This window comes from Zeus faber (genome assembly GCF_960531495.2).
Source record: "Zeus faber genome assembly, chromosome: 21".
Lineage (NCBI taxonomy): Eukaryota > Metazoa > Chordata > Actinopteri > Zeiformes > Zeidae > Zeus > Zeus faber.
This window is the reverse complement of record NC_137208.1, coordinates 17,170,288-17,197,222: the sequence shown is the minus strand read 5'-3', so window position 1 is coordinate 17,197,222 and position 26,935 is coordinate 17,170,288. Positions and strand designations below refer to the sequence as shown.

The 26,935-nt window shown below is 43.1% G+C and overlaps 1 protein-coding gene across 1 annotated transcript; it reads left to right on the top strand.

Annotated features, from left to right (window-relative positions):
• Positions 1 to 18,984: 18,984 nt before the first annotated feature.
• LOC307246663 (cystine/glutamate transporter-like) lies at positions 18,985 to 23,370 on the top strand (the record flags this gene model as incomplete). Its single annotated transcript, XM_080022649.1, has 11 exons — positions 18,985 to 19,202; positions 19,947 to 20,062; positions 20,187 to 20,312; positions 20,398 to 20,497; positions 20,587 to 20,631; positions 20,721 to 20,844; positions 20,957 to 21,060; positions 22,476 to 22,572; positions 22,737 to 22,886; positions 22,994 to 23,171; positions 23,306 to 23,370. 11 exons carry the CDS (start codon positions 18,985 to 18,987, stop codon positions 23,368 to 23,370), a joined length of 1,323 nt encoding a protein of 440 aa, XP_079878775.1.
• Positions 23,371 to 26,935: the final 3,565 nt, after the last annotated feature.

The window sequence follows — 26,935 nt, the reverse complement described above, 5'->3', positions numbered from 1 at the left end:
AGACTTATGAACTTAAAGGACTGCCCAGGTGGGGCATAAGCAAACTCAGTGTCAGAAACTGCACTTGGCTTGTGCAGATGTAATGGAAAAATACTGAACTAACCCTCTGGGTTAGGGTTAGGGTTAGGGAAGTTGCCTTTCAGTTGTCTGACTTATGCACCCCACCAGATGGTCTGGACAGGAAACCAGACTACACCCTCTTCTAAGTAACGGTCCATGTGATGAAGTTGAGTTCACAGCTGAAGCCCTCAAGCAAGTTGGTTCGGGGTAGAAGCTCTTTGTTCCTCTGTGTGACATGTCAAGTGTTTCCAGCTGATCAATTTTCTATATAATAAACTTAGACTGAGTGACAATATTTGAATTTTCTGTTTTACCTGAACTATCTCACCCCAGACATCGAGCATCACCTGAGTTTCTGGGATTTCCACAACAATTCTTTGGCGTCACAAACAGGAACTCCTCCTGCTGATATCTGACCCGATCTCCTCTACAGGTTGAACTGTATGGCTGTGGTCTGCGACTAGGGAAGCCTAAAGTCACCCGTGACGTCTTCAAAACGAGAGGGGAAGCAGGTGCCTGAGTCAGGCCAATCGGACAAATTTTAGGATACGAGATCCACGAACAAACTACACATGTAACGGTGAGAGTACAACAATTGAATATAGGTCCGGGTCGTATTTAACGTTTCTGTGTCTGGGACACGAAACAGTGAAAAGGTTGTTTAACATTGATTGTCCAAGTTCAACTTCCCCCTGTCAGGGTACTAAATGTAATATTTAGGGTACCAAATTTAATCAATACAGGGAAGCACTGGAAGTGTTAAACGGACAGTATGGGAAATTATGGTTTGAAATCAGCCCCTCCGAATGGACGGGTCTCTCAAAATTTATGGTTGATGAACATGGTGGGACAGTCGTATTACAATTTGGTTTCTGGGAAAAAAAAGACTTGGTTTCCCCACCAATGGTAGTTTTAGCACAAGACAAATAGACTAGTTGAGGACAAAGCTAGAGGAATATGATATGGTTAAAGGGTGCAAGAGACAATGCCTTGATTGGAGGATTTTAGGTATGTGGGAGAAAGAAGTGATAACAAGGGAGAAGATGTGTGAATAAATTTGCAGAGCAAAATAACCCTGGCCGATTTCCCAAAGTTGACCCAAGTATGAGTTGGACTGTGGCCGTTGCCTCAGCTGGCTATAGTACTGATAAGGCTGCCCCCTATGCTCAACGCTCTGGTGCTGTATCCGCCATTGATGACCAGACATAAATGTCGAACAGAAGTAGTCTGAATGGTCCATTAATATCTTGGCTAAATTGTGTTTATTTAGTGGGAAAACATCTAAACTGACAGATTAGATAGATAGAGCGATAGATAGATAGATAGATAGATAGATAGATAGATAGATAGATAGATAGATAGATAGATAGATAGATAGATAGATAGATAGATAGATAGATAGACAGATAGACAGATAGATAGATAGATAGATAGATAGATAGATAGATAGACAGATAGATAGATAGATAGATAGATGATTCATGATTCAAGAGACTATGTCAAGTCAAATCAAATCAAGTCACACTTTATTTATAAAGTGTATTTTATACCAGGGCAACACAATGCACTTTACAAAGAAATTCAATCAAAAAAGAAAATAGTTGTCAGCTGGTCATTTTTAAAGAATGCCCCTGAATCAACAGCAACAACCAGACCAAACAACAAAAACAGCAACAAAAACAGCAACAAACGCAACTACAACCGAAGTAGCAACAACAGCAACAGCAGCAACAACAGCAGCAGCAGCAGCCACAGAAAAAAGAACAACAGCAGCAACATCAACATCAGCAGCAACAACAACAAAAACAACAGCAAAAACAACTACAACAGCAGAAACAGCAGCAACAACAACAGCAGCAATAGCAGCAGCAACAACAGAAACAACAGCGCAAACAATCTAAAATTCAAGAGTTTGGAGACGATTCACCAAAGGAACGCACATACAAAGACGTCACCGGAACAGGAAGTGGTAGCTCTCACCTGAATCGGAGATCTCCTCACCTGTATTGAGTCAACAGTGTGCACCATCTCATCTCAATTCAGTCGCAAGGCTTTAATTAACGTCTGTAAATTACGGGTCAAGTTTTCATTCAAACCTCGGGAGGGATATCATTTGACTCTCTCTCTCTGAAAAACACACCCTTCTTATGATCCTATCACTGTAATCTCAACACAGAAACAACAACAGCAGCAGCAGCAGCAGCAGCAACAGAAACAACAAGAACAGCAGTGGCAACAATACCAGCAACAAAAACAAAGAAAACAGCAGCAACAACATCAGCAGCAACAGCAATAATTGCAGCAACAACAGAAACAACAGCAGAAGCAACAGAAGCAACAGCAGCAGCAGCGGCAACCCCAGCAACAGACAGAAACAACAGCAACAGCAGCAGCAGCGGCAACCCCAGCAACAGACACAAACAACAGCAACAACAGAAACAGCAGCAACAGCAGCAGACAACAGAAACAACAAGAGAAACAGCAGCAGAAAATGTCTGTGCAATCAAAAGAACAGTCAGTGCAGAAAAACAGATCTCACAGCATACAGAGCACACACACACACAGAAATCTTACAACATAGAAAACACACACACAAAAACAACAACAAAAGCCACTACAACAGCAGCAACAACATAAACAACAACAGCAGCAGCAACAGAAACAACAGCAAAAAGCTGTTACCAGCAACAGAAACAACAAAAAAAAAAAAAACAACAACAAATACAACTACAAAAGCAGTAGCAGCAGCAGCAGCAGCAACAGTAGCAACAACTAGCACTAGCTGAGTGCTAGACAAGCGAAATTCCAAGTTCCAAAGACCCCCAAATATTTAAGGTGAGGGTCAAAGCCAGGAAATGGTGAGGATTTCACAGTGTGGACAATGTAAAATCCCTAATCCAAATCAGGTAAAGTTGGGAAGCAATTCAGCGAAGTAACGCACACAAAAAGACGTCGCCGGATCCAGAAATGGCAGTAACGCACACAAAAGGATGTCGCTGGATCCAGAAATGGCAGCTCTCACCGGAAACAGAAATTTCAACAGTGTGGACCATCTCATCATATCAATCCAGTTACGGTGCTTTAATTAGCATCCGTAAATTACAGGTAAAGTTTTCATTCAAACCTTGGGAGGGAGATCCTTTTGACTCTCTCTCTCTCTCTCTCTGAAAACACACCCTTCTTATGATCCTTTCACTGTAATCTCCAAACAGAAACAACAACAACAGCAGCCACAACAGAAACAACAAAACCAGCAGCAAAAAAGAAACAACAACAGCAACAACAACAACAGCAGCAGCAGCAAAACAAGCAGAAACAACAGAAACAACAACAGAAACAACAGCAGAACAGCAGCAACAGCAACTGCAGCACCAACAGAAATAACAACAGCAACAGCAGCAACATCAAAAGACAGAACGACAAAACAGAAACAGCAGCACAAAGCAGCAATCTCACAACAAAGAGAACACATACACACACACACACACACACACACACACACACACACACACACACACACACACACACACACACACACACACACACACACACACACACACACACAAAACAACAAAAACAATGACTCCAGCAACAGAAACAATAGCAGCCACAACAGAAAGAACAACAGAAACAGCAGCAACAACAGCAACAAAAGAAACAGCCGCAACAGCAACAACAACAGAAACAGCAGCAGAAAATGTCTGCGCAATCATAAGAACAGTCAGTGCAGAATAAATAGATCTCACAACATACAGAGCACACACACACACACACACACACACACACACACACACACACACACACACACACACACACACCACAACAACAGAGGGTGTGGCTCGGGTCAGAAGTCATTTGCAAGTCTGTGTCCCTCAACTGTCTCCCTGGATGCCAACCTCAAACAGTGATTTCACAGGAACTTGTAAATGACCTGGCAGACGCGGACTACAATCCCGTACAATGCACCTCCAGGCTCCTTGTGGTTATTCTTCATCTTCTTACAAGGTAAACAGGCCCAAATGTGATCTGGTCCTTCCATGTCAGAATTGACATTGTAGAGAGAAAGAACATTTCTCTTTACAAAAAGTTGCAGGGTTCCTGGGGAAACAGAGACAATATTTAAAAAGACTCCCCCTCTGGAGGTAGGCATTTATTCAAAATAAATGATTGTGAGCATTTTTCTCTCACAGGGTCCAGCCCGCAGCACTGGAACCCGATTGTGTTTTTTTCTGGCAACCGCAGTACCCACAGACATGGTTGAGGTCGCGTTAGAACCAAGATGTTACAGACGTCTTGTTCGAGTTTGATCAATTTCTATGTATAGTTGAAGCAGAAATGAAACTCGGAAACCTGTAACTCATGCCACGTTTTACAAAAGCCCAAAAACTATAATCACTCACAGAAAGTGCTTCACACCGCAGAAAGTTCTCAGAACCTCGGGAGAAAAGAACTCTTTCCTTTGTGTCCACATTACATGATCCAGGAATGATCTTAAATTTTAAAACACTGTTCTTGAGGGACAATTAAACTAAATGAAACAAGAAGAACATGCAGTGACCTAAGTGCACAGTGAATGGTCAAACACATTAGCATGAGAAATGCTTGTGTGAAAAAACACATTAAAAATAAGATACTTAAGATATTTCAAGTATACATGTCATGATTTATACATAGTTTATTTCGCCCAAAAAAACAGCGTCCCTCCGCCCCGGCCTCGCAGGGGACATGGCAGCTTGGACCTTGGGGAATTACAAGATCAGGATCTTGTGATTTAGAGATCAGGATATCATAATTATGACATTATACACAGACCTCTATAAATACAATCATATTCAATAGTAAAACCTGCATAATGCAATTCTCTTGAGGTTGTTTGCTAGCATTGTATATTTATTATGACTAATCTAAGTTTCATGCTTGTCCATATTTTGAGGTTGTTTCTATTTTCATGGGATAGGTTAGGGTTAGAGCTGCTCCCTTAGAACCTTTGACCCGTCTCGTTTTTGCTCTGCCCACCCCACAGAGGGTTCTAGTGGCTCCTAGGCTCTCATAAGATAACAACAATTCTAAAATGTACATTAAGTGAATACAACTCAAAATCCTGGAAGATCTGGCTTGTAGCGTGTGCACGTCCATGTTAGCAATGTTCTTGGTTGTGCGTAGAATCTAGTTTCTATGGAAACTTTGGTACCTGTGCATACATACTGTACATGAATACGAACCTATTTTTTTACCCACTTCCATGCAGGGTTAACCCATACGTTTTACCCGTCACTGACCTTGTCTCCTCTCAGGGGCACTGTGCTATGCTGAACTGGGCACAAGTTTCACACAAATCCCGGGGGCAACTACACCTATCTGCTGGAGACCTTTGGCCCTCTGCCCGCCCTTTTTACGACTCTGGTCTGAGTTCTTATTTATGCGGTCAGGTTTACTTCCATTTTCCTTTTAAATTTGTCATTTGTGTATTTTGTGAAGAAAATCCCAAATTTAATTAATCACATTTATTCAATAATTATTATATTGATAATATAATAATTTAATCAAGAATAACCATTGTTGCTCTTCTCACATTGTTCTATTAATTCCAATGGTTCCCCAGGCCGGGAACAGCGTCCTATGTGTCCCTGGCCTTCGGTCGCTATGCGGTTGAGCCATTTTTCATAACCTGCGCAGCTCCCCCGGTGCTCATCAAACTGGTGAGCATCCGTGGAGTGAGTGAGTGGCCTTCAATTCCGATTGATTTCTCTCATCTGACATGTCACGTCAAAGTGCATTCCCCTGAATTGCACTGTTTACATAAACCTGAAGACACTTTTTGTTTTTCCATTGTTTCAGCCTTTGTGGTGGCGATCAACTGCTGGAGTGTGACCATTGTCTCTCGGACTCAAATCATCTTGACCTTCATTAAAACATTCGCATCCCATCCTTGTCCTCGTCCTTGTACCCGGGGCCATGGCACTGGCTCGAGGTGGGGGAGGGTGTTTATGAGATATTCATAAAAATTCTGTTAATTTGTCACAGATTTGCCATCAATGCTGTGTGCTGTCTCTTTCCTACAGGAGAAACTGAGAATTTCCAAAATGGCTTTGAGGTTGACACAGCAAAACTGGATATGTTGCCGCTGGCCTTCTATAATGCTTTATACGCCTATGGCGTTTGGTCAGTATTCTGAATGAGTAAAAGTTTGCTTTTTTGTCCATTCTATAATTATATTGATGTGTTTTCCATTTATTTATGTATTTTTTCACGTTTTATCTTAATTGTGTCACGGAAGAAGTAATCAACTCAAATAGGTCATTCAGATCTTCCACAATATCTCAAGGCTATCTCCCTGCTGCTTGAATTTACATGTTACATTTAAATATATGTGCTTGTGGTTTCAGGAACATCCCACTGGCAATCACCCTCTCCATGGTGACGGTGACAGTGCACTATGTGCTGGTTAACATTGCCTACTACAGCGTGATGACTACCGCTGAGCTGCTAGTGTCCGATGCTGTGGCTGTGTTCAGTGCCAATCATTAACCAGCATCCAAATAGAGGCTATATCTGGAAAATGGTTTCACTCTTTTGTTCAATTATAGTTCCTGTCATTGTCTACATTTCTGTTCCAGACATTTGCCAACAAAGCCCTCCAGGCCATGCCATCTGTGATTGGTGTTCTCGTGGCTACAGTATGTCCTGCTTGGGTGCATCGAATGGTGGCTTCTTTGGTGCAATTCATGTTTTTCAAAAGCTTTGTCATATTAGTTGTCTAAAGGGTTGTGATAGAGCTCAGAGACCGTGGAGATCTGGGGAACCGGTCGCACTGCAAACAGACAGAGGGTAGATATAATATCCCCCAATGACTATTTGCAGAGATGTTAGGCAAAGGCAACTCTGAGGGATAGCTGTGTCGTCAGGTTGAATAATCCATCAGGACAACACCATAATTTCATCTCAGTGCACTCTGTTCTAAAGGGCCAATGAAGTCTATCCCCACTGTATCAAGCAGGGCAGGTGGCCAACAGTGAGGTGCATAGAGGTCAATGGCTTGGGAGGCACTGGCTAGTATCAGAGCCAGATTTACAGTACATACATATGAACCAGATAAAGGATGGTTCAGCGACCGTACGTTTCATATTTAATTTCAGCTTCCTTTATAACACCCGCATACAGGTAAGTAATGTATTCAAAATCAGAAACAGAATCAGAATTGTCTTTATTGCCAAGTACATTTACACGTACAAGGAATTTGACTTGGTGTTCAGTGCATACAGGAATCATAAATGTAAAATAGAACAATAGGAAAACGATATGTAAAATAAAACTGTTTTTTGTACAGGAATGTGCAAATGTTTCTAGTATGAAGTATAACAGTATGTGCTATGTGCATGGATAATGGTCCAGAAGAATAAAGACATAATACACTCATAGTGTTACGTAATCTCACTGCATATATGTATGACCGTATGTATATGTATATGTATGTGACAAATAATCTCTTGAACTTGAACTTGAACTAATCAAATAATAATAATAATACTCAGTTAAAAGTTTGAATGAATTCTCAAGGCTTTACCTTAAACACTGAATAAATAAAATAAATATATCTGCTACGGAGCAGATTGCAGATCGCTCTGGTAAAATCTTGTCCGCGTTCTCACAGCTCGCTTGCAAATACATTGTGGCCTGGTGTGGTCCGCAAGCCAGTGGTTCAGATCCTTGGACTAAAGAACATTCCATTGATGATGGTTGGGTTTATTTCCCATTTAGTTACCGGATTATTTCTCTCTAATGTGTGTTCACTGCATAACAAACTGGATGAACTTATATTGAAATTCATTGCTCACCACATGTGGATTGACTCTCTATGAAAGTAAACTTATATTTATAATTTATAATGAATTGTTTATTTATAAAAAAGTACACAATCCAAAGGCAATTTCAGCATTTGAATAGTTTATTTTTTGAATATTCTAATTCTCTCCAATTTTGTTACTGCAGATGTTGTGGTTAATTATGAACCCCCACATGACAAGAAACTGATTATCTGTTAACCTAAACAAACAATATTCAAGGTATATGTATTAAAAATTAACTACTACTATACGAAACTATAAAACCCAAAAAAGGTTCTTGTACAAAAACAAGCCTAAACAGCACATCAGCCAAATACAAATACAAACAAAGGAACAGGCCAAGGTCATATTCAACAGTAGGAAAAATAAATATGATCATATATGGTAAAACACCCCCCAGTAACAGGAATGTGATCGGTTCACGCGGAACAAATACTGGGATTGCTTCCTTGGGAACCACCCCCAAAAGGAGAAACCCCCTGGAAACAGGACTGTAATTGGTTCACAACCCACAAGACTGTGATTGGTTCCCTGCACTTAAAGGGGCAAGGAAGAACTCCATAGTAACAAGACCATGATTGGTTCCTGGTGCTGAAAGGGGCAAGACATGTAATTGGTGGAGCGAACATCTTGGAAATATAAGGAAGCCAAAAATATCCCTTTGTTAGTCCGTTTTCCGGAGCCCTCTCATTGTTTATTGCTGTACTTGACGCTCAGATACCCAAACTTTTTCACATCAGTCTCTAATAGGTTCCAGGGTTTTTTCTTCCAAGTTTTTGAAGCCAGAATAGATAGAAATGGTGTCCAGAGATCCAAACTTTTTACCAGCCCAGGTCTGGACCTTTTTGGTCACGACAATTCATGAGAGCCATCGAGGAGAGAACGATGACCAAGACTGTCACCAAGAACCTGTGAGTGAACAGCCCTTCACCTCAGAGACACTATTGGCCACAAAATTTGAAGGTAAGCAGAGCCTTTTTTCTGCTAATTCAGTTTGTATCTGAATGCAGGACTCCACACAGGTTGCAGGTATCGGAAAAGTCTCTTCTCCAACGAACCTAAAATACTGACCTAGTTAAATAAATAGGGTATTTATAAATTGAATCAAAAAAAGGAACTGAAACAGAACTAATGCAAATAATCTATGTGCATGTGTGTTCATGAAAAACCATGGTGCAGAAAGTATGAGTGAACCTCTGTTGAATGTTGCTATAATCGGTCGGTGTGCGATTTGTCTTGTGTATGCTGGAGGATTGGTTTGGCTAACACTAACCGCTGCTGAATACGCAGAAGAGCCATAAGGAAAATGTGTAAAAATAGCAGAAAGAGGAAAAGTCTGTTGTGTATTTTATCTATTGATGAGTTTATTGTTTTTATTGAAATAGAGTAGTATACAGAGGTTTGTTATCAAGAATAATATTCCCAGGTGTAGTAAGAGATAATAACGTGTATGTTGTAATCACTCTGAGACTTAGCAGAGCCCAGATGTGGGTAAATGTACATTTCATCCAGGGGGGTTGTCACAAAGTAATTATATACATCTTTCTAGTGTTGAGGAAATGTATCTCGAAAGAATGCCAGATGAGTTTATAAAGTTCAAGAGGAATTTAACACACAGCTATATGCTGCGATGTCCCAAGTGAAGGAGAGGACAGAACGAGTGGATGTATGAGTGGATTGAGTTTATAAAGTTCAAGAGGAACTTAAGCCAGCATAACTACTGTGGATTGCGCTCTTCATTCTGGGTCATTGTGTGGAGAGGACTGTATGGGCAGGGAGTTTAAAATTGCTTCAGGGAAAAGCAATCATTAGCGTTGCTCGAGAGCCTTAAGGTCTTGGCCAAGAAAATGTACATACTGTAAGTGCTCATATATATTGCTATTATAACTGTAAAATAAGTTGTGTCTGTAATTAAGCTGGAATATTATACATGAACCACCTGGAGTGGGTGGAGGGTCAGGAAAAATATGCAGAGATAATTAGAACAACATCCCCGTGTTATTTGGGTTAACATTGTTCACACTGTGGATCACAGCACTTCGCAGCACAAAAAAAAGGGGATTGTGGGCACCATTCAACCATCCAAGTCCTGCATTCAGATACAAACTGAATTAGCAGAAAAAACGCTCTGCTTACCTTCAAATTTTGTGACCTCTCCTCAATGGCTCTCACAAATTGTCATGATCAAAAAGGTCCAGACCTGGGCTGGTAAAAAGTTTGGATCTCTGGACACCATTTTTATCTATTTTGGATTCAAAAACTTGGAAGAAAAAACACTGGAACCTAATAGAGACTGATGTGAAAAAGTTTGGGTATCTGAGCGTCAAGTACAGCAATAAACAGTGAAAGGGCTCCAGAACAGACTAACAAACCGATATTTTGGGCTTCCTTATATTCCCAAGATGTTCACTCCTCCAATCATTGTCTTATTACTATGGAGTTCTTCCTTGCCCCTTTCAGTGCAGGGAACCAATCATAGTCTTGAGGGTTGTGAACCAATCACAGTCCTGTTTCCTGGGAGCTTCTCCTTTTGGGGGTGGTTCCCAAGGAAGCAATCCCAGTCTTTGTGGCGTGTGAACCAATCAAATCCCTGTTACCGGGGGGTGTCTCCTTCTGGGGATGGTTCCCAAGGAACCAAATAAAGTCTTTGTAGGGTGCGAACCAATGACAGTCCTGTTACCGTGGCTTTTCCCAGATTCCTGGAAAGCGAGATATTTCATGGTTCCTGCAACACTTTTGTCTAACTAACTAATCATATTTTGTCATACATGGTCATATTTATTTTTCCTACTGTCAGATATGACCTTGGCCTGTTTCTTTGTTTCAACTGTATTTGGCTGATGTTCTGTTTCGGCCTGTTTTTGTAGAAGAGTGAAGTTATTTCTGTTATTTTATAACTTCCCTTTTTTGGGTTTTATAGCATACATTTTTTAAAAGGCTTTTTAACACATATATGGTTGATAGTTGGGAACAGTATCAATAAAAGGTCTGCACATGTGAGATTATTACTTAATCAGAGTGGTTGTCTAATTTACAAGTTGAAAGATAAAGGAAAGGTTTTACACCAGAACACTATAACAGGGAGGGGGACCCAGAGTGGGGTATACGCACACACTTTTGGCTTGAATGAACATACAGAGACAAGGAGGGTGCGGAGCATTAGCAAGACACACAGCTGATCAATCTAAAAATTTGGCAGATCATCAAATTTGTTAATTTAACTGAAGTACAACAGGATTTCCCAAACTTTCCCTGGGAGCAAGCGTGACGTGACTGGTGGACCCCAAGAACACTAGCACAAGCATTAGAACAGTTGTGCAACGATGCAAGTGCGGTAGCCACCATCCCATTAAACCCAATATTCAGGGTACCGGAGGGGGTTGCTTTAGAGGGCCGTGAAAGGCAGACTCTAAATCCATGACTACGTTTCACTGTCAGTCCCATGCGAGTAAGTTGGGAGACAGGAAAGTGGGCACACATAGTAAGAGACCCCACGGAGAGGGGTCAGTAAGGTTAGAATATAACCTCATGGGAAGGAATTAATTAAAAGCCGGAGTCACCGCAGGGAAAATAATTGTATGAATTAGAACAAGGGAGCTAGAGGTGGAACCAGAAATACTTAGGTCTCTATCAAGCAGCGCACGACAACGATATATGGGGGCTGGCCAAGGGAAGAGCAATGGGGGGTCGGGGGATGGCAAGTGTCCCCAGCGGAGTTTATCGTAAGGCATTATCCGGATCACAAAAAACAAATTCAAAACTGCATCAAAAAATGGCATGTCAGAATACCAGAGTGGCCAAAAGAGGGCACTTTAAACATGCCGTGTTGTAACGAGATGGAGACTAACATAAAATATCACAAAGTGAATAACACAAGGTGACAAGAGGGAAGGGAAAAGAGCAAAAGAAAGGGAAGTGCTAAGTTGTTCAGACAAGAGGGAAGCAATCACGAACAATCCGTTAGAGCAATATGAAAGATAGTGATAGAGGATAATATGGAGGAGACCAAGGAAAAGGGAAAGAAATAGAAGGTCAGAGGCCTCACCCCACAGCTCCCCCTATTTCAACTGACTAATTCATCTTACCCACATGATTAAAACCCATTTAGAATAGGAAAGTACCCATTGGGCCTCAGCCGAGACAAAAAACAAGTAACAGTCAAGGTACAGGGAGACTTTACCCTAACTTGAGGGAGAGACGAAAAGAACAAAGAGGAAAATACAAGAAAGGGAAAGAAACACCTGCAATGGACAGAAAAAACCTAGAGCAGCAGCGAGGCAAACAAATCGGGCACTCAGTCGGAAGAGGAGGAGCCAGATGACACAAACAAAGAAATGGCATCACAGAACACCCAAGACTGATGACACTACCAAAAGAGAGCAGCAGAGGGAGACACCAGAGCAGAGGTCAACAATAGACTGGACTATGCAAAAGTGCTGGAAGAAAGCAAATCAGAGGGATACATGATACATGATCCCCCAAGGACAAGAAACAAACAACACCCCAGCAGAGGGAAAATGGGCCCAGCTTAAACTGTCATGCCCCTTACCGATGGACATGCTCTGAAACCCACCCGACAAACAGCACAGAATTGACCACACTCCATGGAAAAGAGATGAACTCAAGGAAATACTGTCCAGAGTGGAGAAAAGCATCAAAGCCATGACAACGGAGCCCCAAGATCAACATGGAAAAACATCCACACCCAAAGTGACGCCCACAAAGAAATCATGGGATGACCAAGACAGTGCGAGGAGACAAGAAAAAGAAGGGGAAACACTGCACCTGCAGCTGAACAGTACACTAAAGTCCCACCGTATTGAAGGAAAAGACATAAAGGAAAGAGACAAAGACACAGCCGAAATGTGGAAGCAAGAACGTCTGTCAGCCTGACAAAGGGATGAAGTACGACTGCACAGAAGAAGCAGTACCAACGATGAGAAAGAAGGGGAGGGCATGTACCCTCAAGTGATCAAGGGCCCGGACGCAAATGCTGCTATGTGCCATGGTCATTTATGGAGATGATGGGCCACCCGAGCCGACTGCCAACCAAAGGAGCAAACAAATGGATAACAGTGTTGGAAGAAAGCATGGCAGAAGTAACACTGGCCCTGGAACACATCAAAGCTCTTCTGATGTACGTAGTGGGGAAACACGCCACAGAAGAATCTTCCTCAGAGCAATGTTGTCAAGAGTGGTGACCAGCAATAATGCAGACGACATGGATTTTGGTGGACACCTTCCATCCAGATATGGGCAGTGCTAAGAAAACATTACCCCGAGAAATGGATCCATCCAAGTTGGAGGAAGAAACTCTGAAGGATGAGGACTGTCCATCATCGTTCCGACACGCCTTCCAAAGCAAGTGGAGAGACAAGACAGGGAGCACCTGGGCTACGAACAGCACCACACAGTGACTGTTTATGCTGATGGAGAAGAAGACAATGCCACAGGAAGTGCAGGAATGGCTGGATATTTTTGCAACATCACGGGCAACCTTACTGCAGCACCGCTCCCGCCTATTCATGTACATGTTAACTAACCCCAAAGGGGACAATTATCGCCCCATGCAAGGCAGAGGACACACAATGCCATGAGGGAGGCCTATGATGCAAGGACGACCCATCCAACGAGACGGAAGACAACCTCCACCTGGAGCAAAATACAGATGCTCCCTATCCAACACAAACCTACATGACTGCTGCCAACCAAATAACACGTGCTGGGGATGTGGGCTAATCGGACACCTAAGAAGAGATTGCCTTACAAACCCATGAGAGAACCAAACTACCCCCAGGGAAGGCCCACCTGCAAATTGGCAATACTCCAGAGGGGGAAGTGATTTCACCAATGATCTCATCATAACCACCAGTTACAAAGTTCAACCAGTTCTTCCAGTGTTAGTACAAGAGAAAGAACACACCTTTATGTTAGACACAGGTGCGACATACTCATGCATTGGGAAGAACAACTCCAGTCACCACCTCTCCAGTTCGTCAGTCAGAACAATAGGTTTCTCTGGGAAAACACAAGTGATACCCCTCCCACAGCCGGTTCCAATGCTGATCGCAGGATGCACTATCGTCACCCCACTTATATACTCAACGAACACTCCCATCAATCTGTTGGGGAGAGACATCCTGTGCCCTCTTAAAGCTAACATCATGTGCACAGTGGAAGGGCTGTATGGAGACTTTCCTGAAGATCCCCCCACAGACATGATGCCCATGATAGACCAGACTAAAACCAGCGACTGGGAGCAACCACTATTGTACTGGTTACGACTGATGCCACAAGATTCGGCGCTGTGCCAATACTGATGCACGTGGGAGCCATGGGTACAGTCAACCTAGGAAGGGTCTGGGAACCACAGCTGCCCCTACACTGCACGCTCCTATATGATGGATGGAATGCCACATGCATGACGCATGTTGGAAAGAGCTAATCAACAGCAAACAGTTCTCCATTATCAGCCAGGACCTATACATCAGGCACCAAGGCGCGGCAGCAGCTGTAACACTGCCACTAGAACTACACAAGTGGTGTCAAGTCCAGAACTCTAACTCCCACGTCATGCTAGTGATTGCCACAGGGACACGGGTCTCACAAACCAGGCCTAATGGTCAAAGCAGCACTACAGGTGCACGACTGGAAGCCCACTGAAAATAGGTACATCCATGTCTCTCTCGACAACCAATTCATCAGAATATCAGGGCAAGTCAATGACCTAGGACGGGCAGAGAGCCTCCAAATGAATTTGCGCTTTCCCACCAGACAGCTTATGGCCCTACAGCATGAAATCTTACTAAACCAAGTGTCACAGGAAGTATGATCAAAACACACAGATGTAGGATGGGTGCAGAGCTGCAGTGCAGCTACACATACAGTAAAACTAAATAAAGGAGCTAGACTACCCCACCTGAAACAGTATTCTCTCAAACCACCGTCATTAAAGGGATCAGTCCCACAATCTCAGGACTGGAAGCAGCAGGAGTTTTGAGTAAAACCTCAAGCCCCTGCAACACTTCAATCTTCTTAAAAAAAACCCAACACATTCTCAAGATTATCGTTTGGTACATCATCTAAGGGCCATTAACTCCAATGTTGATGCCGGACCACTGATTGTCCCTGACCCTCACACACTGCTCTCTAACATTCCGCCAGATACCAAATGGTCAACACATCTATCTATGCTCACCCTTTTTTTATGTGCCAGTACATCCTGATTCACAGTTTGTTCGCATTCATCTATCAGGCCTCCCAATTCACATACACAAGGCTACCACAAGGGTTTTTTCGACATCCCAACAATCTACAACAGGGTATTGGCCCAATACCTACAGGACATTCAGGTTTCCACTAGAGTTCTCTAATGCGTAGACGATCTGCTGATTTGCAGCTCCACCAAAGAACAGTGTGTGAACGACTCGGTGCACTACTCACAGCTTGAGGAACTAGGCGCCACAAAGTGAGCAAAGATAAGTAACAATTCTGTCAATTTGAGGTTAACTATTTGGGGAAGCAACTGCAGAACTTAACGTTCCAAAACGACAGACGGTGGGAGATATGTTCTCCTTTCTGGCCAAGGAGGGATACAGTCGGCCTTGGATTTGTGACTATGCTTTAAAATCAGCCCCATTACGCACTTTAATTAGGGCGGCAGGACAAACAAGCAATAGTGGTCAGTGGACCAGAGGAGGCGGATGGAGCCTTGTAGCACTAAAAAGTGACATGTAATTTGCCCCAGCGCTCGGCAACCCAGACTATTCCAAACCGTTTCACCTATATGCAACAGAATCTGCAGGCTACACAGGCACACTGCTAATGCAAGACATGTTTATAGGAAAAAAAAACACTGGCATATTACAGCACTAAATTAGACAACATGGAAGCAGGGTTGCCTCACTACTATCAGGGATGGCGGTAGCAGTTTTTGCATTTCAAAAGGCCCCTTCGTTCACCACGGGCCATACAGTTACTTTGTACATGTCCCAACAGTTACACGCGCTGCTCACAAGTCCTCAATTTATGTTAAAGGCCAGAAGGACGAGCTATGAAGTAATACACGCTCATACAGTGAAAACAGCCTGGCAGGATGTATAGCCCTGTTCCCACATGGAATCCCTAGCATTTCTGGATAAAAAGAATACCCGGCAAAGGCAGTGGGTAGTCATTCCCACATAGTCTCCTTTACGGAAATGTTCGGTATGGATTCTGTTACTACGACTGTTACCAATGCCGTATGTAATGCTTGTGCCAGAGGTGTCTAAAATCACATGACACTAAGTAACAGAACCTGTCTTTTGACCAGTGCTTCACTCCCCGTCTCCCTGCCCCTGCAAGACAGTCTCGATTCCCTCTGCTGACAAAACTGATGCTTCCATTCCAACACACTTCCATTCCAGCAATTTCCTGGAAATGGATCGTGATGTAAAATTATGCATTTTTTGCTAATAGGCTGAAAGGAGGTTTGGGGTTGTTCTAAGGGCACAGATTTTAGGTGGAAAGGGCAGTTTGCGTTGCAGTTCATGTTTATATGTGCATGTATGTATATGTCACGGTGGAATGAGGTGTTCCTCAACGTGCTGTAATGTGCGATGTGTCAAATAAAGCCATTTAAAATAAAAACTTTTTTTTTTTAAATCTCTCCTCAATCAGGCCAAAGCCTTTGATAGGGTTCACTGGGTGTTTATGTTTAAGGTCTTGGAGAGAGTAGGCCTCGGGAATGGGTTTGTTGGGTGGCTGCATACTTGTATGCGGCCGTGGGGAGCATGGTTTGTGTTAACGGTCACCTGGGGGAGCTGTTTGATTTGCACTCAAGGGTAAGACAGGGGTGTCCGCTCTAACCCTTGCTCTACATCCTTTCAATGGAGCCCCTGGCAGCAGCCATTCAGGCTGACCCGGGTATGAAGCGTTTGCTGGTGCCAGGGAGCAGGGCCTTAGGGTCAAGCTGTTATAGTATTCGGATGATATGTGGGGAAGTCGGGAAGGGTGGAAGAGACGTGCCACATCTACCGCTCAAACTGGACTGTTTTATTGTTTCTTTTCTGTTGAGGGAGCTGTCCAATCTGGTGGTACACTCATCAGGACATTTCCTCCACCTCTTCTCATATCAGGCGAGGTCGATTTGCGACCTTCAGCACAAGTGGGAAAGAGCCTTTAGTTTACTGTAGATCCACACATCACACTACAGACTAGCATACTATTGCTATAAGCTAGCATGCCAGAGCAAGCAGCCGAGCCCAGCCTGAATTGTGAGCAGCATTCAATAAAAAGGAAACCACTAATGTCTTATTTGCCTTATTGAAATATAGTCGTAAAGGTACTCACAAGTAAGTAGTCAGCATCATTCCTCGTTCCCCTCTTAACAGGGTTTGCGTCTTCACCAGTTTTCTCCAACCAACCTTGATTGATAAACAAGAACACACGTCTTTGTGACCACTGCCCCTACTTCTGTGAAAGATGATTGGCTGAATTAAAGTGATTGACAACTGATTCAGGTCGATAATTGTAAGGTCGACGATTGTAAGCTCCTGATTGACCAAATTAAAACTGATCGACAGTTACTCTGTCCTCTCAAAGTCTCCAGTCTGCAGAAACTAAAATGATCAACTAAAGAGTTTTACAAAGGTTAGAAAATGGCGTGTTAGATACCGCCCAGCCAACTTTGATTGACATGGATCATTACCATCGGCAGTAAAGACAAAGTACATCGGGATGAATGACAAAGACAAATTGATTTATTGATTTATTCATTTGAGCATTTCTTGTCACTTTTTTTGGTACATTTATTAATACATGCATTTTTTAATACATGTATTATTATTTTTATTTGTACATTATACATGAATTTATTTATGTATATATTTATTTATAAATATATTGCCACATTAATTTACACACATATTTATTTATTTACATATATAATAAAGTCCCATTTTGGCCTCCATATGCAACAACTCATTAATTCTTTAATCATCAACAACTACTTGCAATAACTCTGTCCTGTGGATGACCTGTGGGATAGGAAGAGCACAACTTTTTTGTTACACAGAACCACAACCATTGTTTTCTTTGGAGAACAATCTTACGTGTTTTGGTCTATAAACAGCTTATCATCATTACTACTTAGGGGGAGGGGGAGAATCACCAGGGGTGAGACAAATAAACCTTGAATAATAAACAAAGACGTAAACAGAAACATCAGACAAGAACATGTATCAACGAAATAGTTAAGTTAACCTCAAATAATTAAGTCCAGGAAAACTGGAACAACAATTCAGCCCTTCCTATCATAGTTATGGCAGTAAATGAAAGTAAAAGGAGAGGGACGTAATCGGGAGTGTGACCAATGCAGGTGCTGGTGGTGTGTGTGTGCCTGTGATGAGTCCGTCTGTGTGTGTGTGTGTCTGGGTGTCTGTGTGTCTGTGTTTCTGTGTGTCTGTGTGTGTGTGTGTGTGTGTGTCCACCGGTGAGTGTACCTGACTTGTCCAAATTGGTTCTGGTGTACGAAGTCGGAGTTACGGTCCAGCACCTCCAAGCAGTGGAAAAGCCCCAGCCCCAAGGAGCATAAATCAGTCCCTGGTTAGCGGGAAGAGACCCTACACCCCTGAGGCGCACACATACAACCCACCACCACGTGTGGGTCGTGCGACACACGAGCACGATCCAGGCCAAGGACGCCAGGCATGGACTACAGGCCCGGAGCCAGGTCACACGCCGACAGATCAAAACCCCGCCTAAAACGCCCGCTCGCAATCCTGATGGGGCCCCCACGGCCACCAACACCGCACGCAAAGGCGAGACCTGCCCTACTGCAACCGGCCAGACGCCCCATCCAACTGCAAGTCCTGAGCCCCATCCATGTGGCTGAGTGTGCTCAGCGCAGCACACCCGGATGTCAGCTATCTGTTGTTCTTCTGTATATAATATCAGTATAATATAACTGTCTTGAGGTTGTTTGCTAGCATTGTATTTGCCAATATTCAAATGTTCCTTACGCGTAAATACTGCAGTGTTAAGTCCAAGCAGCATGTTTCCAAAAGCCTGCTCCATCATAGCATTGTTCCTTCCCACTGCCATGAATACGCTGGAGAGTGAAATGCAGGCACGGAAGACAAAGACAAAGAAGAAGCAGGGGGAGCAGAAAGAGGTGGTGCACCTCAGGAGGACCATAGGCATACTGCCTGCCACCTCCTTCATCATCGGCACCATGGTAGGCAGCGGGATCTTCATCGCCCCCAAGGGGGTTCTGATGTACAGCGGCAGCGTTGGCCTCTCCCTGCTGGTGTGGATGTTGTGTGGGGTCCTCTCGCTGTTTGGTAAGACCCTCGTTCTGTTTTGGGGGATTTTTCCTGTTGTTTTATCATGAATCATTCGATCATCATTCATTTGATTTAATGCAGAGACGTTCCATAGAAAGTTTTTTTGTTTTAAACCAACCAACCTTTCAGCTTTATTATGACTAATCTAAGTCTCATTGTGGTGTAGTGTGGGGATGGGATGGTTTGAGCAGCCACACCTGACCTGGATCTAGGGTCATGGGTCAGGGTGGCTGCATACCTTTTGCTCACTTGTTGGGCTAACGAGCAGCAGGTTTAAACCCCCATTCGCACACACACACACTCAGGAGAGGAGCCGTGTCATGACATGTCCCATCTGCTCCTGGCATATTCCACCAAACCTCCTCTCTTCAATAAGATAGTGTCCATCGTCTGTGTCTCTGTGCCGGAGGGCCCTGAAACTCCACTTGAGTGGTGAATGGGTGTGTGGTAGGAAGAACTACCACACTCATGTTTGTCCATATTTTGAGTTGTTTCTTTAGTATTCGGATAGGTAAGGGTTAGAGCCGCTCCTTCAGATGCTCCACTCTCACTTTGATTTGTCTTGTTTTGCTCCACCTACCCCACAGAGGGTTCAAGTGGCGACTAGCCTTTTCCTTTTAAATTGGTATTTCGTAAAGAAAATCCCAAATTTGATCATTTAATTAGATGGCACAACAGCCATTGTTGGTCTTCTACTTCTGTTCCGTTGGTTACCCAGGCCCGCGGTGGCGTCCTATGTGTCCCTGGCCTTCGGTCGCTATGTTGTCGAGCCGTTTTTCACACCCTGCGTGGCTCCCCTGGTGCTCATCAAACTGGTCAGCATCCTTGGTGTGAGTGAGTGGCCTTAACTTCCGCCTGGTTCCTGTCACCTGATATGTCACGTCAAAGTGCATTCCCCTGAACTGCACCGTTTACATAAGCATGAAGACACTTTTTGTTTTTCCATTGTCTCCTTCAGGCTTTGTGGTGGCAATCAACTGCTGGAGTGTGAACATGGCCTCTCGCACTCAGATCATCTTGACCTTTATTAAAACATTTGCCCTGGTCCTCATCATCGTCCCCGGGGCCATGGCACTGGCTCGAGGTGGGGGAGGATGTTTATTAAAATTTAATTTAGTTCATTTGTCACATGTCTGCCATCAGTGCTATGTGCTGTCTGTTCCCTGCAGGAGAAACTGACAATTTCCAAAATGGTTTTGAGGTTGACACAGCAAAACTGGATATGTTACCGCTGGCCTTCTACAATGGTTTATACGCCTATGGTCATTGGTGAGCACTCCGAATGCGTTCAAGTTAGCTTTTTTGTCCAGTCTATATTTATATTGATGTGTTTTCCATTTATTTACGTAATTTTTCAGGTTTCATCTTAATTGTGTCACGGAAGAAGTAATAAACCCAAATCGGTATTTCAGATCTTACGCAATATCTCAAGGTCGTGTGCTGCTTGAAGCGATCATAATTGACATGTTAAACTATAGACTTGTGGTTCCAGGAACATCCCACTGGCAATCAGCCTCTCCGTAGTGACGGTGACAGTCCTCTATGTGATGGTAAACGTGGCCTACTACAGCGTGATGACACCCTCTGAGCTGCTGGTCTCCGATGCTGTGGCTGTGGTCAGTGGCAATTAATAACCAGCATCTAATAAAGAAGCAATATTTAGGAAATGGGTTCACTCTTTTGGCCAATTATAGTTCCTGTCATACATTGTCTCTGTTTCTGTTCCAGACATTTGCGAACAAAGCACTCCAGTCCTTGTCACCTGTGATTCCTATTCTAGTGGCGTTGTCCTGTGTCGGGGCAGTGAATGGAGGCTTATTTGGTGCATCCAGGTAACCTAGCATGGAAAGTGATTCTAAAGGCCCTGTTGAATTCATGTTTTTCAAAAGGCTTTGCCATATGAGTTGTCTGAAGGGTACGGGTAGGGCTCCAAAGACTGTGGAGATCTCGGGAACCTGCGCACTGTGAACAGACAGACTGACGAACCAGTAACCCCCAATCACTCAATTTGCAAAGATGTGAGGCAAAGGCAGATTTGAGGGATAGCGGGTTGAGTAATCCATCAGGACATACATGTTAATTTCATCCCAGTGCATTGTGTTCTAAAGGGCCAATGAGGTCTATCCCCACTGTGTCAAGCATGGCAGGTGGCCAACAGTGATGTGCAGTGAGGGAGTTGGGAGGCACTGGTTTGTATCAGAGCCAGATTTACACACATATAAACCAGATAAAGGATGGTTTGGGGAATGTATGTTTCAAATTTCATATCAGCTTTCTTTACAACACGTGCAGACAGGTAAGTTACATATTCGATTCACATTTTATAGGCAAATGCAGTTCCACTATTAATATTCATTCAAAGTAAATGAAAATATATATATTGCATGGTCTTACATGTTAAAGAAGTCCATTCGCCAATCCATCTTGCAGTGACAGCCTTGTGGTCTCTGGCCCTGGACTTTACCCAGACCAGCACACCAGAACCAGCCAGCCGATACTCCACCACCTCTGCCCCATCGACACACATACAAACACACCAGCCCTTGATACCATCACATAATTTGCTTTCACACATGCACTCCGGACAATATCCGGATAGTGGTGTCCAGACATTGTCCACAGCTGCCCTTTCACAAATGTAGCACACAACCAGAGATTTTCCGTGTCAGACGTGAATCCCCCTCAGTGATGCAGGTGTGATAGCTGCCTCCCCTGGTGCCTTTTCACTGCGTAGTAACACGCCTGTGGTCCATCCACTTTCTAACGGGTTGCGCAATCAGAGGGAAGACTGAGCTTGTTGCCGCCTTACGTGTCGTCTCTCCCTGTATTTGCAGCAGAACACTGCCAGTTTAACGATTTAGACGAGGAAAAAATATTGGAATCATACAAAAATTACATTTATAACAGATTAGTGGAGTCCGGGGATACACCAAAAGACTTTCCAAAGAAAGACAGCATCACACATATATTTTCAACCCAGCACTGCTCACACAGGATTTAGCGAGTATGCATGATCACAGGGGATCACACATTTTGGGATTCTAGCACACACTATAGGAGCCGAGATTTAATACTTAAGATCATTTCAAACCAACTTGAGATTCTCGCCAAACCTGAGAAATGTCCCATAGTTTGGAGCTGATCACAAGAGTTTCTGATCGCCTCAACTGTTTATTTGCATGTGTGCTCTTAATCAACCAAACAAACTACAAATATCACAATAATTAATTAACTATCTACATTGCAGGATGCTGTTTGTGGGGGCCAGGGAGGGACACTGGCCAGCACTCTTCTCCATGATCCACATCCGCAGACACACTCCCCTGCCTGCCGTGCCCCTACTGGTGCTGAATGTTTTGCATGCATTTCACACAACAATAAATAAAAAGCATGTGTCAGTGCATTTTCAAAGATCCGTAATGGACGTATTGCTGTCAATGCCATTGTGACTCCACAAATTTGAAATGTGTGGATTTGTCAATACATCTGTGCTGTCTGTTTTCTTTAGTATCCGCTGATGGTGATAATGATTATCACCGGGGAGATCTCCAAGCTCATCAGGTTTGTCTCCTTCCCTCGCTGGTTCTTCATCTCCTTGACAACACTGGGGATGCTCATCCACCGTTACCACTACCCTCTTCACCCCAGACCCTTCAAGGTAACAGATTAACCACTTTGATTTTTCAGCTTTGACCTCTACCTTCTGACCCTGAATCGGTACCGATTTAATTGATTCCTCCTCACTGTTGTTCTTTTTGCGCAAAGGTGCCTCTGGTCATCGCTGTCACCTTCACCATAGTCTGCTTCTTCATCGTGGGGCTGTCTCTTTACTCTGATCCCTGGAACACAGGGCTCAGCTGTGTCCTGATGCTGACAGGAATCCCAGTCTACTACATGACCATCCATCGGTTCCGCCTGCCCACCCGGTGGAGACGTGTCTACAGTAAGTCAAGCAGAATCTGGCCATTAGGGGGCACCATCACATTTCACATTAATTTAACAAAAACACGCCACAGTAAGATGGAAATGCATTGTCCGTTTTCATAAAATAACTCTCACACTCCCCTACCTCCTCAGATAACTGCAGTAAGCAGCTCCAGATCTTTTTTGAGGTCATTCAGCAGGAGGTCCAGACGTACTGAAGACAATACTGACTGGCTGGATGCTTCGAAAAACTCAAACACACAACTGTTTGTCCCAGTGCATGGGACATTGATGTTTCTTCCCCATAAGAGACAATACTTTTTGTTTCAAATAACAGATACAGTAATGGGTGAATGTATTGGCACCCATTCCTTCCTTGAAATTGTTGAAATTAAAACTGTTTTTTCCATTCATTATGTATTTCTCTAAAATACAATATTCTATTTTCATTCCGTGCAGAAATTTTGGCCGGTACAATATTGTAGGCACCTTTTTTGAAGTTGTGGAAAATAATTGGATTCGGAGCAGGGGATTCTAATTTGATTATTAATTAAGGGTCTAATAATTTACCTTAAATGGAGAAATGCACTTATTCTGCTGTTTTGTGTCACTTCAAGAAAATAAAGAAACGCATAGAATAGAGGTCAGGCAGAAGACATATGGCCAAACATGGACACATCTCAGAGCCACAAGTCCATCTGATTCTCATTTTATTTCTATTTTTTTACCTGTGCTGTCAGCATGCTGGGCATACAACAGAGTATTTGTATGTCATTGCATCTTGGAGAGAGTTAGTCTGCAAGTGGAATTCAACTTCTCAACCTGCAATGCCTCTCTTTATTCATTCTTTAATCACCAAAAACTGCTGCAACAACTCTGTCCTGTGGATGACCTGTGCGATGACAAGTGCACAACTTTTTGTTACACAGAACCGCCACCAAGCCCTCTCTTTGGAGAACGATCTTACCATGTGTTGGTCTATAAGCAACTTATCACTACACCAAGAGTGAGACAAATAAAAATAGAACCAAACAACATGTACATGGAAAAACGTGGAGCAAACATAGAAACGTTGTATGATGTATGTGCGTGCGTCCCTGTGTGTGTCCACCTTGAAATATGGGTCTCCATGACCATCAATGGTGTTTTCCAAACCTTACACGGCATTGTTATCAAATTACCTGTAATGAGTGCAGATCTAAATCCCAAACAACCAGTCCATCTAACATCTGGTTCTTATGACCCTCGGTGTAGGGACCTCATTGAGGGCCATAAGAAGAGCTTGATTAAATCCCTTTTGATTTGTTGAGCAAATCATTTGTTGATTGAAATATGACTTCCTCGTGTGATTACACTGATTGCAGGACAAAAAAAAAAAGTACCGTAATCATAGCTGAATAAAAGCCCCTATAAAACATCTGGTGACGGGATGGGTGTTAACTGTAATAAATGCCTAGGCTCCTGTACAACCGAAGCTGCTTTCACACAGAACTGCAATCCTGAAATTATCCGGACATAACTCCTGGAGCTGTATGTGTGATTGCAAGGGTCCGAATCGGTTGGACCTAGGGCTGCCCCAGTCGGAAAGCCATCATCCACTTCAGTCATTTTTTTCTTTTGTCAGTCAGTGTGCATTACAATAACAGGATAAAACAGATAGGAGCTTACAGAATTCACAGGGATGACATTTCAATGAGGAATTATAAATAAGAGTAATCATGAATATATTTTTATATGTGTGAATTGAACACAGCACTCCGTGCACCCCGATCGCCATGCTCTGTTCCTCTAAATAAAACAACTAAAAACACTGTGGGGGGGGGCCAGGAGGAGCAGGCCATGGCTTGTAGACTCATTAAGATAATTTTTCTGCCCCCAACGCAATGAGAGGGGGTGATCCCGATCACCCCCTCTCATTGCGTTGCGTTGTTCAATCTGCGACCTCGTCTCCTCATGCTGGTGTGAGAACCATCCAGAGCAGGGTTCAGCAACCTGCGGCTCCAGAGCCGCATGGGGCTATTTATCACCTCTCCAGTGGCTCCCTGTGGCTTTGACAAAAAATGATATGGAAATGAATAACGGTCATTTTTCAACGTTTTAATTTAAAGTTAAGATCATTGTTGTAAGCCAAAAGTGTGTAGCCTATACACCATATAAAAAAAAAAGTTCCAGAAGAAAGTTCCAGCTTTGATGGAACGCAGTTGCTTCGTAGGCACGCCACAGGAACGAGACAAGGCGGGGTCCGCACGTGTCGAACAACCAATCAAAATCGACTATTTGTCCCCCTACTCACGCACATGCAGACATTCCAGCCAATGGGAGAGCAGACAGCTGGGAGTGGATACTGGATAGCAGCAGCACGCTCTCTCCGGGAAGGCCGTGAAAAGACTGTAGCTCTGACCGAACAGCCATATTTATCCTAATATTTGGAACAATTTCGCCGGCAATACAGTAGCTATGGATTCCAAATCCCCAAAAATTAAAAGTCTCGAAAGAAAATATACAGTTTAATTCTGCGTGGACAGATTCATTTGCTTTCACTGCCAACGATGCTGGCTTACCTGTATACTTGATGTAAGGCGAGAAATTAGCAAACAACAAAAAATACAATGTTGTATGGGGGTTTGTGGCCGCTCAGGAGATAGAAAGGCTTGGAAAGCTGTTTACAGACAGAGAATATATGTAAGGATCGTTAATGAAAATATCAGATCATCTATTTTCGAACTTCAAAATCAAACGTGAAATTGTTCAGAGAATTAGAGATATGTCTCTTTCTGCAAAGACTGCCAAAGACAGAGACATTAAAAGTTCAACAAACATCACCAGTCAGCAAATTAAGGACATCAACTGAGCATACTCAATCGCCTGTGATGAGTCAAGTGATGTAAATGATATTGAACAGACAGCGGCGTCATGCAGATATGGGTTAGGGTTGGGTTTATTTTTTGCATCATTTGAAAGTGGAGAATATGAGCTTTCAAACAAGGTGTCACTTGTACAAATCAAGCCAATATTTTTAATGCTATGACTTGTAAATGAACAAGGGTGTGGCAAACTGTGATTCTGAGATAATCACCTCCAAAGTTTTACCCACACTTGGCTTCATTCAGCCACCTCCCAGAATGCAAATGAGGTTGGCAGACAAACAGAGTCTCATGGGTACTTAACATAATGCTGAATGGGCCAATCAGGAACAGCGGTAAACAGCGTCAACAACACAACTATTTTTGTTTTTAAAAATGCTTTTATTTAACAGTAATAACATACATGTTTTATAAAAGTGGAATTATTTCAGAGTTTAAAAGTACGGATAAATCAACAAAATGTAGAGTCTATCAGTATTAGGAGTCTCAAAAAATCTGAAATCTGAAATCTGAAAATCTGTCACCAACCTCAACGGTCTTCATTTACTCCTTCTTAATCTAATTTTCCTTCAAGAAAGGTTTTTTGGCGATTATGGCGATTTTCAAAATGCGCGAGATGGTGGGTTTTGCTGCAGTGGGTGTGGGATATGTGACCCACTGCATACTTTAGGGTCATTTGGCGTCTTTTGACTTATTTTTTTCCTGCATCATTTAAAAGTGGAGAATCAGAGCTTCCAAACAAGTGTCACTTGTGCAAATAAAGCAAATATTTTTAAAGCTATGACTTGTTAATGACAAGGGTGTGGCAACCCGTGTTTCTGAGATAATCACCTTGAACGTTTCGCCCAGACTTGGCATTATTCAGCCAGCTCCCAGAATGCCAAAGTCACATGGCTAATTAACATACTGCTGCATGAAG